At 40.7% G+C, this 15,984-nt stretch overlaps 1 protein-coding gene across 10 annotated transcripts in view; it reads left to right on the top strand.

The window, feature by feature from the left end:
* NCKAP5 (NCK associated protein 5) overlaps positions 1 to 15,984 on the top strand; it is a 384,106-nt gene that overhangs the window by 149,960 nt on the left and 218,162 nt on the right. For 8 of the 10 annotated variants that reach the window (XM_026852923.1, XM_026852921.1, XM_026852922.1 and 5 more), the window contains one exon: positions 7,462 to 7,525. In XM_026852923.1, the coding sequence (XP_026708724.1) occupies positions 7,462 to 7,525 (64 nt within the window). Of the gene's footprint in view, positions 1 to 7,461; positions 7,526 to 15,984 lie in introns of those variants that run through there. The other 2 variants (XM_026852930.1, XM_026852929.1) reach the window with 1 other exon arrangement.

The raw sequence follows: 15,984 nt of genomic DNA, 5'->3' as shown, positions 1-15,984 counted from the left end.
CCCCCACCCCCCACCCCCAATTTTCTTTTCCCACCTGGAATCTTAGCCCAAAAGAAAGGCTTCAGAGAAATATATCTGAGAAAAGAAAAAATTGCAACCTAATGCATTATCTCATGAATAATGTTCATAAGTGAGATGTTTCAGGAGATTGGTATAATTAATAATTACCTTGGTGATTTGGCATTCTGTCATACAAACATTAATCTTTTATCCTACAACTGAATGTGTACATCATGGGAAAGGAGTCACCATTTTTACCTTCTTTTTTCTTAATCAAGAAACTGCATTGATTGTGATGGTTGGTTCCATGTCTTGTCAAGAAACTCAAAGGGAGATTGGTGGCTCTATTTATTGTCATTCTAATTATTTACTAGTTACTAATGAATGTTATTTAAAGCTCTCAATTTAAAAAGCTTTTGCTCTTCACTTGCTACACTCTTCTACATTACCAAGGTTAAAAACCATCTCAAAGCTTAAGAGGAAAAAACCACAACATTTTAAACTTTGTTTCTAGATCTCCCTAACTGTGTCTGGTACTGCTGGCCCAAATATATACAGAATTTGAGAGATGGACTGTGTTGTGGCATCAGCACTAATAGTAGAAGGAGATGCCCCAACGTTACAAAATAGATATATTTGAAATGTTGTCTGAAATACCAGTGAATCTAAAAGCATGCAGTCTTACACCCATAATTCCAGTGTTGAAACAATAAATGTCAATGAAGTAATAAAGATTGGCAATGTGAGAGAGGATGCTTCTGCTGAAAATGCATCGCCGTCTGTCCCCATGCTTATGCTTAGGACATGAGAATTACCATGCTCAAGTGTCCAGCCGACCCCGGCTGCTGTACTGGTGCCGAGAGAGCAATTTGTCATGAAAACAATCCTGTGATAATATGCCATGGACTCCTGATAACCTTTCCTTTTTTTAATTTCTTTGCCATGGCTCTGCCCTCTTTCTTAGCCAAAGGCAACCTTTTTGCTTTTCTAATGAAGGCTCTGCCCGTACTACGTTCCTCTCTTTGCCTCCTCCTTTCTGACCAGGGTGTGTGACTCAGCCCCGTGTTACCCTGTGATTTCTTCCATCATATTTCTTTTGTGTTTGGTGTCTTGTTTGAATGCTTCTGGAAAGTAACTAGATGGTCGTCTTTGAACTTCTGCTTCGGATTTCATATACATTAAAATCCCCTGGAAATTAGTGAAGAGTCACTGGGGATTGCTGATATCTATTTTAGATTATAATTTTAATTCTGTGGTTTTTCCCCTTACTGTTAGTGTCACCCAAAGAAAATACAGTTTAAATAAGTTACTACCTGTTTTGCTTGTCTGGATTTGGCAGTATCATGTCTTGTCGAAGAGAAGTTTAATGTAAGTTATGGTTTCTGTATGCTTATCTTTTATTACAAATAAATTAGCATTAAATAGGAGCCTGTGCTTTACTGGTGGCTCATCCTATCTATTCTGCTTCTGCTTGACAGCATTAGTACTTCTGTTATTGTATCTCCAGTCTTTGCAATTATTGTAAAAATAATTAAATAAAGCTCATACTTTGCTCAGCTTTAAATTTGCAATGAATATTTCTTTGCAAGCTGACTCTTTTATTGCCTGATCTAGTTAAACCGTTGTGACTCTAAAAGAACAGTTTCAAAATGCACATGATGCTGATATTTATAAAGCCTCAAATGCCTTCGTTGTACGTGATCTTCAGCAGGAAGGAGGGCTGCAGCATTGCTAACCGCTGCGATCGCAATAGGAGCTGAAAGAGGCACATTAGTTCACTGCAGCCGTTCCACCCTCGGCTGTTCCCTTGTCAGATCTCATAGACTCGATGGGGTCATGTTGGGTCAGCATTCGGATGGGAAACTGCCCTGGAAAACCAGGAGCTGAAGGAAGCTGGGCTTATGTGTCTCCACACAGACTAGCGCCCTGCCCCTAGGTCAGTCGTTAGCACCATGCTATGTTTAATCCATGTTTTATGGATTTTAGTGGTGTTTTTTCCTGGTTCATTTGAAAAACAATGCTGTGGCTACAAGTGATGATATGGGGGGGGAAGTTAAATAAGTTTGGTAGGTGATGAATAAGGAGTGGTTCCAAGGCACAGTGGCTAGGGACGTCTTGCAAATTCAGATTCTGAGTCTCTGTCATTTTTCTGTTTGCTTTTTCCCGGCGTGAACGAAGTATTTATTCACCTTCTGAATCTCAGAGCAATAGCATAGAGTGGGAAACTTGGTTTGAATTTCTCTACTCCAGAATAGCCTGCAGAAGGCCCAGAAGGACTCACTGGCCTTCTTCAGTGGCCAGAGCTTGGCCACTCTGACTGGAAACAGTCATCAAAAATAAATATTAAAAGTGTATTCTCAAAACTTGACTTTTTTCGGTGGGTCAAGTGGTGATTTTCTGGCTTTACAAATAGTGTTATAAAACAAAAGGAAAAGCTGGGATTCATTTTATGGTGGAGAACTGACCACTTCTAAATGAAATCACTTTGGAGTGAAGGTTTCCAAGAAGGGATGAAACGTGAAGAAAACACTTTCTTGTTCATGAAAAAAACGGTGAGTAGAGAAACAGATGAGTAACTCGGGAGCTGTCATACCTATTAAATTTTGTCCACGTTCATTCCTTGTGCGGAAAAGTAATAATTAGGAGAAAGGAACTAGGAAATTTTGAAATCTTTGCATGTCAATGTTGAAGATGCAAGACCTGTCAATGCATGCTGGCGGGTCATGGGGCTGCTGTGTGTGATCAAGACAGGGAAGGACAATGTCAGGGTTTGATAGAGCATGGGGATTAAGGTTCACTGAAGCATTAACAAGTTTCAGACAATGTTAATAAGACATTTTCCATTCTTTTGGAGTTTTGATAGTGTTCTTTATTTAAACTGTAAAAATATTTTTCTTCGTTAAAACTGTAAAATTATTATTTACCACTGAAAATATATCCTGATTCTGTATGGCTGAGATGTTGGCAAATGGGTATAGTTCAGCACATTTTTAGGGAATCTCTATTTCATAACTTTATCCAGAAGCTATTTTAAGTAATTCCTTTCTGTGTTAGGTAGAAAAGCAAAGCCCTGTGTCTAAGAATGTCTGAATCTAAGGTTTCAGAATAAAAATGAAGACTTTCAAAATTTGGGAAGCTGAAGTTCCCTGCTAGAGTTCTTGTTTTGTTGTATTAATGTAAAGTAGCAATATAAAGAAGGAGAACTAAGAGAAAGGGAGTCTTTCATGCATCCAGTGTAGCTTTTATTGCGGTGTTTGGTCTAAGAATATCTGTTACCGTATCAGGAACAGCATCGGCATTTGTTCAAAATTGTGATATGTGGGGGCTTGTGATTGCATCAACTTCATGGCGCTGTCATATGATACAGGGATTTTTTGACGGGTAGTTGAGTGAGTCGAACTGATGGGAAGGGAGAGTGAAGGAGAAATTTTAGTTTGAGTTCAGAATTTGCAGGATTATTTAGCACATTTATGTTTTACTTGGACTAAACGGACTTTCCTCAAACTGTTGTTTTTTAGAACAAGCTACTGCAATATCTACTAGTGATATTGAGACTTGAAATGTATCTTTCTTCCATCCACACAGTGACTAGTGTGCTTGGTTCCATCTGGAAAGAATATAATTGAATCCTTGTTTGGCTCCTTTAATTATCTCTTTGCAAAGTCCTTGGCTGGGAATTTTGCCACTTACAATGCAAATATTCAAACTTAAGAGCATAAACTGTGCTTTCAAAGAGTGTTTTTGTAAACCTTTTATCATTTGGTGGTTTTTCAAAAGCGAACATGAGAACTTCTCAATGAACATGTCTTAATTTTTTTAATCCTCAGAGAAGATTTGTTTTCTTGCAGGTTGGCTGTAGTTGCTAATTAACTTTGTTAATTAATCATGCTATAGGGATGAAACATGCTTGATTAAAAATAAAGAAAACCGTATAGCAACAAAGTAATGCTACTGATTTTTCCTATTTAAAAGCAAAGATTAAAAAACCAAGATTAACTTTGAAGCTGCATGTCAAATGTTCTTTGTATTTGAAACATCTGAAAGGCTAAAGCAGCTAAAAGCTTATTATTTTTGCAGCTCAGTCGTGGTAAAATGCTTATCCAGTTGTAACACTGTGTTAAAAAATGGGTGCTGAAAATAGTCGCTGAAGGTGCTGTCTTAATCAAAACTGCCTGAGATGCTGGGTAGTAACCAACAGGTTTATTTAGTTGTGCTTAGACATGAAGGTCCTTGTTCTCTCTTTTCATGTATCTTACGTGAAAACTTCCAACACTGCAAATTGGTGTTAAATGCTGTTGGCCCATAACAAGATTTTGATGACATTTCTCACCCATTACACCGGCATACGTCTGTACAGAGGTGGTGGGAAATCGCTCACTGTGGGCGATGGGCCAAGTGCATCACAGATGAAGCTCCCTGGAATGATCTCGGGGATGACTGTGGTCCAGAGGCACGCTGAGCCTCTGCCATGCGTCCTGCCTAGATGAAGGTAACCATCTGTGGGGGTCTGGCTGTGAGTGCACGGCTCCTTTACCCAGGGAATGCAGTTGGGAGGGAGAGGATGCTCTGGGGCCTGTTTGAAGTGGAACACAGTTTGCTTGCCTCAGAGTTGACTTCTATTTAGACACCGTTGGAACAGATGGCTCTTCTGTATCCCCTGTTGCAGTTTTTTCTCATATATGATAATTGGGTTTCTTTTTTGTTTTCTGATATTGTAAAGTGACAGAAATATTATAAACACAATACAAGAATGCAATCCTGTGCTCTTCTTCGCTGGAAAAATCATTAAGGAAGCCCTTCCTGAACCTTGCTTACCCAGAGAGGGATGACCAGGCCTTGTCAGGAGGAGCCAAGCCCTCGTTGTGGATGGAGCTCGAATGGAATTTACTCTGTTAAAATTCCAGAATACCAGAAATGTGGAACTGATTCCATGTTGGAGGTAACACAGAGAGAGAAAAGTAGTTGTGTTCCTCATGTGGGAGGAATAATTAAATAAATCTCTGCAGACCACTGGCAGGAAGTATATGGAGGAGTGGTTTGTGGGGTTTTATGTTTGTTTATTCCTTTCCCCCTGCATCTTTTCTCATAAAATATCTTTAGGCACTTGTTTTGCAATTAAAAAGTCAAAACCCCCTCAAAGGGTATTCTTGCTTTTTCCACTAAAACATATTAGGGCACTGAAGCGCGTGCAAAAATGCAGTGGGCTATTTGCGGTAGATGAACTAAATCTTAAAATAGGATTAACCAATTTTGTAATTCGCCTATGATAGTATGAGCAAGGAAGAGGGAGGGCAGTACATGTCTTTTAGAAACTGTTTTAAGGATACTTGTGTTAAGGCTATCAGTGATGTACTAATGCCACTTCTCAATTGTCAGTATTTTTTTCAGATGTGCTGAAGAGGATTTTGTTGGAGTAACACAAATGCAACTTCCACTGAGCTGTGGCTGAATTGTCTTTAGGTTTTGCCAATATTTAGTGGTTTCAATATCATATACTTTTACAAATCACGGTATTAGTGATGCCTAGTATTAATCTGATAACCATGCTTGCAGAGTGATACCAGCTGGCTGTGCAGGGAGTGTTATGGGGGTGCAGCAAGCATGTGGGGGCAGGTGACAGGGAGACAACTTAAATACCACATCTTCTGCTGAAACGGAGAGGGGGGACTGGTTTAGAGACCCAAGCATGTGTTGACCTGTGGCTGAGTGACCTCAGTGCTGTCATGCCTGCAGTAATTACCCAGGTACACACAGATCTTCCTTCCTTGGCAGAAACGGTTCCTGAGAAATGGTTTAAGGGTACTTTATTGCAAGATCTGGAATAAAATATCGTAGGCCTTTTAGTTCCATTCAGTTTTTCACACTGGATGAGAGTGACCCAGTCAGTGACAGGAGAGGCTACAGAGCATGTGGAGATTGTTGGCCACCGGGTCCTCCCCTACCCCTGGCTGGGCACCTTTGCAAGTTTTTGAGGGATGGGAGTTTCCCTCCCCTGCTCTTCTCTGCAGCAAGAGTCCTGCGAGATGTGTCTTTGCATTTTCAAGACTTTGTATACTTCACTGCAATGCACAGCAGGAAGGTTTTCTTTCCTGAACTCAGAATGTCTCAAGAAAACCAGGTGGCATGGTTGGTGGACTCGTGGCTGGAGCCTTTCGCAGGCAGCACGGGGCCCTGCCAGCCCTCAAAGAGCGCAGCTGCATGCCCACTGCCGTGCCCCAGCAGGCTCGAGCCATTGCCACTCCTACAGTTACATTATACTGAGCAGTCCCTGGGGCAGAGATTGTAAATTTGCCAGGTAAGGGCCAGGATGCTGCACTGGGATGGTTCAGGTCTTTTCTTCTGATTACACCAAGCAGAATTTCTGGGCAAAACACAAGTAAATGGAAAATTTCAAACTTGATAATGAATATGCTCTGATTTAAAAATCCTTCTGCTAGAAGTTTCCAAAGCTGATCATCTTTTGTAAATATTTTACTTATCTGGAAATTCTGTTTCATCGTGTACTGATGAAGTCTTCATGTGCTGATAAATTCCTCTGATGTTTCTGAGAGTGTTTTTTCTTTCAAAAATAGATATTCTTCTTTAAAAATAGCCTACTTGAGAAAGTGTCTTTGTTTTTCCATAACCCTTTTAAAATCATAGTAGGTTGCTTAAGTCCCACTTGTTCTGTAAAGTATTTTCTGCTTTGCTGAGCTTCCAGAGCAAATTCCTCTCCTCCCATACCCCTCCTACAGTGGTCAGTTTCTGCACCACCTTCCACGGCCTAGGTTTTACAGTTCACATACTTGGTACATGATATATTTTCCCAGTCCATACACTCTGAAAATCTCTTTCCTTTTCTAGGTATACTAAGCCCCTACTTTCATTCCTTTCTTAGAACTTCTCAGGTGAAAGTGTGTTGTAATTGCTAAATCCTTAATTAAGCAAATTAATTGTTACTTGAGCCAAACATTTGGGTAAGGGTCTTATATAAAAGAAGGCTAATTACAAAAATAATCTAATAATTCAGTACTTGCAAAATCCAGAACAATATATTTAGGAATATAATTGATTTTTTAAAATTTTATTTTTTATTTATACATTTATTGATGATCTGACAGCCTTCTAGCTTGTGTTAATATAGTACAGGATAAAGCTGATGTGCAAGGCCATAGTAAAATAAATAACACAGTCTGATTCTCACAGTCTGTTTCCATATCACCAGCGTGATGAGCTACTTTGTTGTTTGAATGAAGCAAATGATGTTTAGGTTCATTTGATTTATTGACAGTTCTGTCAAAACGCCACAAAATGAAACAACAACGCAGTCACTAAATATTGCACAGAAGCGTGGTGAGGAGAGTGGGATCTGCTGGAAGGGTCACCCGAGCGATGTGCAGGAATGCCACCCCAACGGGGAAGCAGTGCGTTCTCTCCTCCAGTGAAAAATGAACTGCTATTCACACGCTTTTCTTTCCATAGGGAGAAGCTGTCTGTGGCTCGGCTGCAGCGAGAAGTTGCACAAAGTAAGAGTGAAGGAGCAATGGTAAGCTGCAGCAACTCGCTGCTTTGCAATTCTTGTCTTACTACTTCAGGCCTTAGGTGCGTTTTGTCTTGCCAAAGGTGGTCACTGGAGCATTAAGGCTGTCTTGGACATAATGATGGGTTGCCAACGATGTATTCATAAATCTGAGGAAACTCAAGGCTTCCTTGGAAAAGCTATGGGAAAGGGAAGCTGTTTCATTTTCCCGTGTGATGGTGCTTACTGGAATTGGAAGCACGACAGGCACAGAAAGGCAATTTCAGATCAAAATGGAGTAGATTTACTTGCCTATTAAATCTTAGCCAGCTGCAGAAAAATGGAAGAATACAAGCATGGCAGCTTAAAAAAACCCTCAATCTGATAATTTTATAAATCATGTAATGCTTCTTATATCTTCATTTTTCATGTAGCAATTTATGAGATTAGGCTTGTGAGCAGAAGTTGAAATGGCAGATTTTTGGTTAACCACATATCTCAATTTATAGAGTGCCTTATCTCTTCAAAACAATTTTCTTTAGGAGCCAGCATGTGCTGAGTGTGCTTAATTACTTAGTATCTAAGGAACTCTTCCCATCTGTTAAGGAGTTTGTTTGTCCCTGTCTTCAGATAAAATATCTTAGGCTTCCATGGGATAAAGCACGTTCAAAAACCTTGAAACCCAAACCAGTCCCCTTGAACATACTCAAGAAACTGCCACTGATTTGAGTGAGTTGCATAGTTGACTGTGAAAGAATTTGGTCCAAAGTTCGTTTAACTTATTGGGGAGAAGCTGTAGAGGATCTCTGGGGAGCACGCACTGCATTAACTGTGTGATGCAGGGTCCTTAAAATTCCCCCTCCCTCCGGTAAGTGCATTTTATGAATCATGATTAGCAATTAATACAATGAAATGAGATTTGGAGGGACCTAAGTGACAGGGAGGAGAAACCTGCCATGAATCAACAGCTCTCACCACGGCCACATGTGGGGGCTGTGCCGGGACAGGGGCTTCTGGGCTCTGAATGCCTGGTAGAGGTGGGAAGGAGACGACTTGGGGTTGCTCAGGCAGGTATTGCCGGGCGCCAGCTGTGTGCCCAGCTTGGCCATGCGAGCTGCTGCCCTCTCCCATCCCGACACCGCCCCCTGACACACCTGCTCTTGGGTCTGCAGCATAGCCAGGATGGCAACCAGCAGACTTTGAGACAGGGTTTAAGCAGTCGGGGAGACTGGCCACTGAGTAGTGTTTCCTGTATATTGGGGCAAAAGTCCTGGAGGAATTGAGAGGCAAACTTTTATCAGGTTAAGCCTCAATCCAAGAGTGTGTGACTGAGATAAAACTCCTGCTGCCTCCAGGAGGAATTTTGCCTGAGGAAGTATAGCAAAGATCGGGCACTGAATTTGCAATTGCATTTTAGTGTTCAGTGTAAACAAATTTCAGAATCTGGGAAGAGCTGTTTGTTTGAAATGTTTCCTTTAATTTTTTTGAATCTAGCTTTCCCATGGAGCATAGAAATAATACAATATATTGAGCGTAAAGTATACTTAATGGGATAATCCAGGACTTTATAAAATGAGCAATATTGATTAACCTTCTAGAGCTGGTAAGGCTTTTGGTATATGCACCCACTTTATGGTCTCATCCGTGAGGGTCAGACACTTCTTTCGCCTTTTACTATGGGCTTGTGGGATTAATCACATAGCCCTGCTAACCAGAGTGTAATTTTGTATAATTTGTTGAGAGGCCGAGTGTTGTAACCCATTAGGAGCTGATAGGTAGCTCTCTGGGGAAGCAATCTTCCCCCAAGGTAAATACTAGGTAGTTTTTCCCCTCTTCCCCAAGGGGTAATTTCCACAATTATCCTGCAACTACAGCCAAGGACGATTGTGCCTGTAGAGACAATTACGTTGAAGCTGTTGATGTATGGAAACTTCTTTGTGTCTCAGAGCTTAGAACCAGTGACTTTAATATCAAACACAGCAGTCATTAATTAACATTAATGAACTTGCTTGGCTGGGAGCAGTAAGGGTCCAGGAGATGGAGTATTTGAACACAGGGGAGACTAGGGATGAAGTAACTTTTGTAGACTGTGTTCTCAGGGCATGCAGCAAGGAGCCTGCAGCATGTACCAGTTTGGGGGTAAATACTTTAGAAAGATTGACAGTGAAATATTGCTGAGGGATTCTGAGCAAGCAAGCCTTTGGCAAATGGTGAGGCTTCCTCCAGAAAAGTGCTGGCAACCAGTAATGTGCCCTCAGGGTACTGAATCCCATGTGCTGCTCTTTTTGGTGTGATGGACGTCCCACCAGAAACAGTACGGCCTCCTCTGGGGCAGGTGGCGAGGATGCCGGGTGGTGGTACCAGCCAGCTGCAGGGCACCCGAGGGCTTTTGCTCTGTTGTCACGGGCTGTGACTCTGGATAAAAGGGCTGGCACTCCCTGCAGCCCCCCTGCCGGTGACAGGCCACAGCTTTATTTAATCGCTAATTAGCTAATTGCCTTTATTTACTCCCATTTTCTTTTTTGTTTATTGTGCTAGTTAGATTGGCATGAAGGTTGTGAGTGAACTAACCCCTTCATTTGGGAAGAGCACAGGTGACAGCACATGCCACTGTTAATGCCTCGCTCAGTCTTGGGGAGACCATTTCTTATAGCAGTTGTGAAGCAAGGCAGAGAGCTCAAGGAGCTGTGCTGCTGCCCTGCATCCTGGGAACTGTGCAAGGCATCACACAAGCCTTTTGCAGGATGGCACCTTGTTTACTACCCGCTAGTGTTTCTTCCTTCTTTAAAAAAAAAAAAAAAATTGGGGGAGGGGGTTTGCAGTCACTGATAGGTCATGAGGGTGAGGTGGCCGTGTTATGTCAGCCCCAGTCATTTTTAGGGTGGGATGAGTCAGTGGACAGGGAGTGTGTGCCCTGTCCCCATGTGTGCTGCCGTGCCACCAGCGTGCTGGAAGGACACGTGGTGCCGTGGGTTTGCCCTGTCCTTCCTGCTTCCCATTTGGCACCTATTTGATCAGTGTGAGAAAGCTGTGGATACACTTCCCTAGTGCCTTCCCAGCACAAATTAAAGGGGGAATATGCTATTCAGGATTTGGTTCCCTGCGTGGGGGGTCGTCAGTTAGCATTTGTTGTAACCTGGAACCAGATGTTGCCTTTTTGCATGTGGTCCTTGGAAGAGATGGGTGGGAAAGGCTCCTGGTGCTCAGGTTAACCCAGTGTCTCACAGGAACCACTGCAGTGAGGTGGACACATAGATAAAATCAGTAACAACAAATAAATATGAAGCATGTGCTTTAGAAACTACTTACACTGTGGTATCTTTGCTCAAAAAATGGGTTAGTACATCTGAATAAATAACATGGTGAGTGATGATGAAATGCGTGTTTATGAGGAGACATTTTTCCAAGGAGACTTCAGCTGAGGTTGAAGATCAAGCAGGAATGTCCTGTGTGTGATGCCAGTGTGTCTGCCCCACAGTGCGCTCTGTAAGTTTTTTCATATGTCCCAGAGTTACATTTTTCATGACTGATTTATTATTGGAAGTAGCTAGTTAGTGGAAGGTAGCACAGAAGATTAAATAAGGATACTTCAAGATAAATGTTTATCACCAAAAATACACATATAACCTGTAATAGGTTTTTTCCCATACATTTGTATAGAAAATTTGATACCTCATATATAGGATTGAGTGAGTATGTATTCATAAATTACTAAATTAGAAATGAATAAATTCAGACTATGAATACCTGACAACTGCTGAGGCTTCTTATTTTATGAATCACCACTAGTAAATATTGATTATTCATTACCAAAATTCACAATTACTTACTGCCAATCCATCTACTGAAACTTTCAGCAGCACTAAGCTAGATTGCTGTTTGGCTCTTCCTGTCGCTTATGGCCTTTAATTTCTTAATGTGCATGTTCACAGTTTTCTTAGTCATGTTCCTTCTGACTCATCAAGGATATTTTACCTTTTTGTGAAGGAAAAGATGATGATCACTTCATATGTGTACATACAGTTCTTACTTCATTTGATGGAGACTGTGCAGGTGTCTGTGGTGACAGAGATTTCATTATTAAAATGAGCAGCTTTCAAAATAGATCACAAGTTTATTTCAAAACAGAGTAAAAACTGCTTTAGTCATCAAAGTCATCTTTTTTTTCTTTTAAACTTTTAAGTATATGACTTTGGACCTTTAGGACACAGAACAAGACCAGGTAAAATGTTCTTTTTTTGTGAAATGTTAACAGTGAACAGCGCCAGGTTAGAAAAAATAGGAGAAAAATACGGCCACAGTTATATAGTACGGTTAGTGTTGTGTTTGCAGAAACTTAGATTAAAAACCTAGAATGAACTAAAAGTATATGCAATTACATCATGTTTTAGTAACTCGGTTTCATTTAATAATTAATGCAGAAAAACATTAGATTTTTATTTATTCAGGTTTTTTTATTTACATATATATACATTACACAGTTTGGTCAGTTTGTACTTCTGCATCCCGGTCCTTTAATTCTACTCTATTTTCCATTAGTTCAGTGGCCTGTAACCTACACAAAAAGAATTGTACACTCAGGCAATTTAGCTGTGAAGGTTAAAGTGGGATGATACTGCCTTTTATATCTACATGGGTTTCACTTAGGGTGGGCCCTAGGCTCTGATTTACCATGTGTCCTGCTGTGTCTTTAAGTGATGCAAAGTGATTATCATGGGCTCTTCCCGGTACCCGTCTATTCCACACCTGCACCCTTTTGTTAAAAACCCACCATGTTAAGTGAATGTGAGGTCCCCACTGAATAGGTTTCCACCCTCTGGTAATCCTTCTGCATTAGATTGATTTATGAATGTATCAGATTCTTTGTTAGCATGTAAACCACTAATTAATTTAAAGCTCTCTGTGGAAAAATTAAAGCCCTGGTTAAGGCTTTCAACAGGCTCAGATGGTGCTAATAATGGAAAAACAAGTTATATTAATGAGTTTTGATGCGATCAGCACAATTCTTGCTTTACAAACAGTTTTTGCTATAAAACAGTAGAGACTGCAAGTTTTTAAATAAAGAGTGGAAGAAGTAAAAAGGAAAGGCAGAAAAAAATCGCAGCGTCAGTAAGATATCCCATTATTGCTAGGAACTGAGTCACTTCTGCTTGTTACAACTTTCTTAAATGTAATGTGTTTAGATATATGTAACAGCCTCTTACAAAACCACAGGAAAGTGCAAACCAGTCTTTTTCCCAGATTGAAACCAAACTTCTGAAGTAATCAGCTTTGAAAAGATCTCTGCCTCTTCTCATCACGTGCTGCCAAACTGGAGTGTTCACATGGAGATGGATGTGTTGAAGTGCAGAAAAGGTCTTGATTGAAATAGTATTAAAATCAGTAGAAAGTCTGACCAAATTCTCTGTTTTTCCAAACTCCAGCATGTTTTGTATGTAATTTTAGTTGTTTGCTCTTTCACTCAAATTTAGACTTTTAATGTGGGTGCTAGCTTTTGGCAAGAAGAAAGAGGAGATCACACCCCAGCTTGACGATGCTTTGTTCAGCTGAGTGAAATGAAGTTGAAAATAGAAAGCCAAATCTCCATCTTTTTTTGTAGGAAGATGAAAATGTACAGTTTTAGTGGCAGCCCATGATTGTAAGAAATTGTGCTTTTCCCACACTTCTCCAGGGAGCTGCATTTTCCTTTCCTGGCTCTCAGCACTCAGTCTCAGGCCACCATCCTGGCTCTGTGGTCAGCACCACAACTGATATTAATGCTGGCCCATTAATCAGCTAGCAGGGAGCACTCTGAAAAGGAGCATGGTCAGCATGTTCAGAGGCCCAGCTTCTAACATCTGCACTACGTATCTGTTTTTTATGGAGGAGGGGGAATCCTGAGGTTGCTCTTGAGCTGGGGTCTTACAGATGGCAGCACAATGTATTGCCACTAGCGTGGAGGCGCTTTCTGTCACCGGTGTGATGAATCTCTGCAATCGCCTCCAGCAGCTGGGAAGGCTGTTGTTGCAGAAGCACCCGGGTCATTCAAAAATAGATGATATTTAGTAATAAATGAAGTGTTAAAGATGAGATACAAAAGGCTAAATTGTCTTTCCCAACTCCAGGGTCCTTACGTCTATGAAAACATCGATCTGTGCTTTAATTAGAAAGTAGCAGAGAGATAGGGGAAAAGTCGCTGTTTTAAAATATCTCTTTGAATATTAAATACCCTAAACCAGAAAGAAGCAATCTGACCCTTGTACTGGCTTCTCTGCGAAACTGTGTCTTTATACACAGCTAGCCATGCTGTCTAGCTCCTTATTCTTGGAAATTTCATCATACTGCCCTCACAGAAACTCAGTGACATTAGTAGTAGTTAGCATCAGTAATGATTATTGAAATTCTTTACAAGCCTAGTTTAATACTCATTAATTGTTCATACTTCATTAGGCCAAATGTCCTCATTCACAACTTTGCAGTTTTATCTTCAGTACTTACAAAAATATTTTTTTAGTTCTTCTTGTGTCCTGAGTAATTTTTGTTGTTTGCTTCAAATTTGCAAATATGTAGATATTTTCAGGCTTTGTCTTTTAACGCTTTTATGAAGGATTCTTTTTGACTTAAAATGGCTGAGAACCTTCAACAGTCATTTTTCAGTGAAAAAAAATCAACCGGGTTTCTCCCTCTTCCCAAAACAGAACTACTTGAGAGCCCAATTGCCTCTGCTCAGAATCATCTGCCTTTAAAAGCCTGTGTTACTCTTTTCTGGTTAGTTAATTTCAGGGTCAGGTTTGTTCTCCAAATTCTACAATAACTTGTTAAGATCAATTTACTTTAATTCCAGTGTTGTTTAAAGTGTAGCGGAAATTGTGTGAGCATGTCTGGGAAGATGCTGGATGCTCCGCTGGTTGGTGGCCTCCCTGGCTCTGGCTTTCCACCAGGAGAGGGAGCTGCAGCCATTGGAAACGACACCCACCTCCCCAGCCTGGTGAAAAATTCGCATGCGGCATGCTGGAAGTGCTAGGATTTAGGTTTTGTGGAGCTGGAAGGTATTAGCTGTAGTATTTTAAAATACACAGGACTTTGAAGGGGCTCTTGGCACTTGCCATTGCAAGGGCAGCAATACCCTGTCCTCAGTTTTGGTGTTTTCTTGCTCTGATTGCTAAGGGTGTTGTAGTCACTGGCACTGTAAAGACCATTACTTTATCCAAAGAAGCAGAAATAAGTTTTGCCCCTCAGCTGGAACTCACCAAAGTGCTCTGTCTCTCCGACGAGTTTCTGCAAGTATTTAGTCGACATAAAAGAGTCAAATAGAATTATATAAGAATAACTGAACACAGAAAAAAAAATACATTAAAATGCATTTATATAAGGTCTGAAAGTAAATAGGGCAATCTTTAGAAAGTATGTCGTAACAGCTAAATTGCCCTCAAGTAGAAGTTGCCATTTATACATTAGATAACAAAGGCAGGGGATATTGAAATACAGAAAGGGCTCTTGCAGTCTCGTAGTGTCTATGGGCGTGTGTAATATCGCAGTGGCAGTTGGCTTCAGCATGAAGCAAATCCCACTTCATGACTAGAAACAGATGTATCCCGCTCAAGGCAATACCTCACCGCCTAATAGGAGTGATGCGGCCATGCACTAATAACAGTGAATTGCAGCCATTTTCATATCAAAGGTTAAGCTCTGCAATCCTGAGCTCCTCCAGGCAATGGCAGGAGTTGACTCAAGGAAGCCACATGCTCACTGGATTAATATTTTTGCAAGGATGACCTGAATAGAGCTACCAATCTGCAGGCTGAAGAGGCAGAACACTTACAGTTGGGTTTTAGCTAATGTGAGAAAGGGATCTTGGCAAGGACAGAATTAGTCACAACATCTGAGGCTCCGAAGAGGAATAGTGAATGTATGTACAGGGCCAACAGTTTGAATTTTGTGCAAACTAGGAAGGTAAATTTATACAGATTAATAGTAGTGAAGCTACATTGCAACTTTTTTCTTGAAGTAGCTGGGGAAATTGGCATATTACAAGGAATAAAAATCACTAGTTTTTCAGTTGGTTTTGTGTCCAGTAGTTAAACTGGTAGTGTAGAGTATGTAATACTTGCCAGCAACTGTAGCTTCCATCTAAAAGTCTGTTTGCAGTGTTAGTTCTGGGGAACAGAGAAAATATATCTTCTTAAGTAATGTATCTTCTTAAGACTTTGTTCATACATGTTTTTTTAAAAATACACCTCTTTTCTAATATTTTCAGGTTTTGTTCTTGAATCTTCTAGGCCCACTTGTAAGAGCAAATAAAAACTCTTCTTACCAGGTTGAGTCAGTTGATTCAAATTCTGGTCACGATATCCACTGCAACAATTCCAGCCTTTTCCTCTTGTTTCCATATTTGTATCAGCTCTTCCAGGGGTTCTGTGGGGTGCATTACAGTCACTCTCATGGTGATTTGGCCTCGTTACTGCTTTCTCTTGTAAAGTATAGCGAAAGCAAGGTAGAGAGAATAA

This window comes from Athene cunicularia (assembly GCF_003259725.1).
Source record: "Athene cunicularia isolate RWA chromosome 7 unlocalized genomic scaffold, athCun1 chr7_part1, whole genome shotgun sequence".
Classification (NCBI taxonomy): domain Eukaryota; kingdom Metazoa; phylum Chordata; class Aves; order Strigiformes; family Strigidae; genus Athene; species Athene cunicularia.
The sequence above is the reverse complement of the archived record's forward strand: the minus strand, read 5'-3'. Positions and strand labels throughout refer to the sequence as shown.